Source organism: Trichechus manatus, unplaced genomic scaffold, assembly GCF_000243295.1.
Source record: "Trichechus manatus latirostris isolate Lorelei unplaced genomic scaffold, TriManLat1.0 scaffold00153, whole genome shotgun sequence".
NCBI classification, from domain to species: Eukaryota; Metazoa; Chordata; class Mammalia; order Sirenia; family Trichechidae; genus Trichechus; species Trichechus manatus.
The window spans coordinates 3391558-3394875 of record NW_004444089.1 but is presented as its reverse complement, the minus strand read 5'-3'; the positions used below and the strand labels follow the sequence as shown (position 1 = coordinate 3394875).

Genomic DNA, 3318 nt, shown 5'->3' with positions numbered 1-3318 from the left:
CTCTATGGGAGAAAGATGTGGCAGTCGGCTTGGAAAACTTATGGGGCCGTTCTACTCTGCCCTATAGGGTCGCTATGAGTTGAAACCAACTTGATGGCAACAGTTTTTTTTTTAAACCATGCTATTATCCTACTCTAAGCCATCCTCACCTCTCACTTGAGTTACTGAAATAGCCTCCGGATTGTCTCCTTGCTTCCATCCCTGCCCCTCTACAGAGCAGCCTGAGTAATACTTTTTTTTTTTGGCTATAGCCACTTTTTTAATTTTGGTGAAAATATACACAGTCATACACCATTTCAACAAATTTCTACATGTACAGTTCAGTGACGTTGACTACGTTCTTCCAGTTGTGCAGACATCTCACCCTCCTTCTCCAAACTGCTCCACCACCACTGACTTAAACTCACTGCCTCCTAAGCTTCTCATCTAACCTTTTGAGTTGCTGTTTGTTAATTTGATCTCACATAGATAATTCTTTAAAAAGAGCGCAATGAAAATTAGTATGTTTTACACAGAAGTGAAATCATGTCTGTTTCTCTGCTCATCTTTCTCCAGTGGTGCTCGTTTACACTCCAAATGAAATCCAATCTCTATGTGGCCTTCAAGGCCTCACAAGATCTGGCCCCTGTGGGTTTGTGGTTTGGCAGACACTGGACTGGGTGCTCTTGCATAATGTAATATAATGTAATCATCTTCCATGATGTGATCTGATGTGAGCAGCCATGGAAGGGGAGTTTCCTTGGGGGGTGTGGCCTGCCTCCAGTGTATAAATGGATGTTCTGTCAGAGCTCGCTCTCTCTCGACCCTGCACTCTTCTTGTTGCCTGACCCCTGGTTCCTGGGACATAAGTCTGCAGAAGTCTCCAGCCTGCCACCTGACCTGCAGATTTTAGGTTCACCAGCCCCCACAACTGTGTGAGCTATTTCCTTGAAGTAAATCTATCATTCTCTCTCTGAATCTCTGTGTATATATACAGTAAAACCTGCAAAAGCCAGAACCTGTGTAAGGCAGAAGCTTGTCATTAGAAGGAAAACTCAAATATTTTCCACTAACAGAGAGCAACAGAAAAGTGGTAAGACCGTACCCTGTAAAGGCGGGAAACTTGTGAGATCTGGAAAAACAAGGCAGTCCTGTCAAGTTCCGGCCCTCACAGGTTTCACTGTACATACATCTCACTGGTTTTACCCCTCACGAGAACCCAGACTAAGACACTGGGATAGGTTTGAGTGTATCAGGAGGAAGACGTATTACACAAATACAGTTTCTCTTGGTTAAGCCTTTAAAAGGCCTGTGCAGTGTAGACATGCTAGCCTCACAGCTAGCACCTCTCGGGGAGGGATGCCTTTCTATTGTGAAAATCCAAGAGGCTCCCAGCAAGGACGGTACCTGAACCAAAGACACCCTACTTCTCCTGGGACGTGAACTGAGGGCATCCCAGGTAGACGGAGGCGGAACTAGGATTCTCCTCAGAACGTGCTTATTGGTTCTTTCCAACGCACTGACAAATGGGAAACCGGAACTCTTATTCTATGCCAAGAAGCTTGGCCACAACAATGTCAGTGGGGAAAATATTTCAAGCAGGTGTACTGGGTCCTACTTCTCAGTAAAGTACCTACAGAATGTCTTACTTTCGGCAAATCACCTTCTTTGATTTATTTATTTATTTACTATTAAATACATTTAACTTTTAAGTAATTAGCTACTCTTCAGAAGAGCCTAGGTGGCACAGTGGTTAAGCGCTTGGCTGCTAACCGAAAGGTTGGTGGTTTGAACCCACCCAGTGGCTCTGTGGGAGAAAGACCTGGAGATCTGCTCCCATAAATATTATAGCCTAGAAAACCCTATGGGGCAGTTCTACTCTGTCACATGGGGTCACTATGAGTCGGAACGGACTTGATGGCACCTAGCAACAACAACAGCTACTCTGCTATAAAACTTGTGAAGGGAGCAAGAAAAGGAGACAACCGAAAATTTTTAAAAAGTCTGTTAAGAAGGAACGTACTATTCTTTTTTTCAGTGATGCTCTTGGTAGAACAATGTGCTGAGAAGGATTGAGGTGACCCAGGACAGGTTTTCTATATTTAGGTCTAAGCTACTGAGACAATAACTCAGCAGCTATTCAGATTAACCATCTGTGTCCCTATAATGGGGTCAGAAACATTAGCGTATGACCTTTGAAAAATAATCCAAATATTTAAATAGTTTTGAAAAAAAAAAAAATCAATAACATTGGAGAAATCTACTTCCTAGATCTAGGTCTAAGTCAGTTTGTTTGTCCACTTTACTCAAGGTGGTATACATTTTTTAAAAAAATAATTTATTTTATTTTGGTTATTGTTGTTGAGAATATACATAGCAGAACATACACCAATTCAACAACTTCTGCATGCACAATTCAGTGACATTGATTACATCTTCGAGTTGTGCAATCTTTCTTACCTCCCTTTTCTGAGTTGTTCCTCCCCCATTAACATAAATTCACTGCTCCTCTAAGCTTCCTATGTAACCTTTTGGGATGCTGTTGTCAACTTGATCCCATATAGATAATTCTTAAAAGAGCACAATGCTCAAAGTAGACATTCTTTACTAGTTAAGCTAAACTATTTTTTAGTAGAGGGTCAGTGAAAAAGAGGAAGACCCTCAAAGAGATGGAGTGACATAGTGGTTGCAACAATGGGCTCAAACACAGCTACGGTTGTGAGGATGGCGCAGGACCCGGCAGCGTGCACTCTGTTGTACGTGGGGTTGCTATGAGTCGGAACTGACTTGATGGCACCTAACAACAACAATAACAACATTGTTTGGTTTAAAGAAGACTTGAGGGGATAATTCTAGTTTAAGGTCTAAAGATGTGGCATACATTTTTCAATACAGAATACATTTAACAGGCTACACACAGTCATTGATTTTAGATAAATCCAGGCTATGAGGCCTGGGCTTTTAGGTTTCTGCTAGCCCCTTCTTACTCTTCCTAGCCTGCTAATCCCCTCAGGAAATCACCCCTTAACATACACCAGACACGTGGCCATAACGTTCTGGAGTGGAAGCTACTAATCTTTGCTTCTCTCCTGGCACAATCTATCCCCGTAATTGTGCAGCTGGAACCCAAATACAACAGGGAGGGCCCAGGTACCAAAGCCTTGAGGGTTTTTGTGCCCATTAGATATGCTGCTTCTCCCAGGGCAACCCGAGTCACACTTGAACACCCTGGAAAAGGATCTTAGTGTATATGTTATGGAGTCCCTGGGTGGTGCAAATGGTTAACACGCTTGGCTGCTAACCGAAAGGTTGGAGAAAGGTCGGAAGACAGGCCTGGCG

General features: G+C 43.0%; 1 protein-coding gene across 1 annotated transcript in view; it reads right to left on the bottom strand.

The window, feature by feature from the left end:
- The window catches only part of FRY (FRY microtubule binding protein), a 314552-nt gene that overhangs the window by 89499 nt on the left and 221735 nt on the right, over nucleotides 1-3318 (bottom strand). The window contains exon 32 of the mRNA XM_023740362.1: nucleotides 1407-1423. Coding sequence (XP_023596130.1) covers nucleotides 1407-1423 — 17 coding nt within the window. The remainder of the gene's footprint in view (nucleotides 1-1406; nucleotides 1424-3318) is intronic.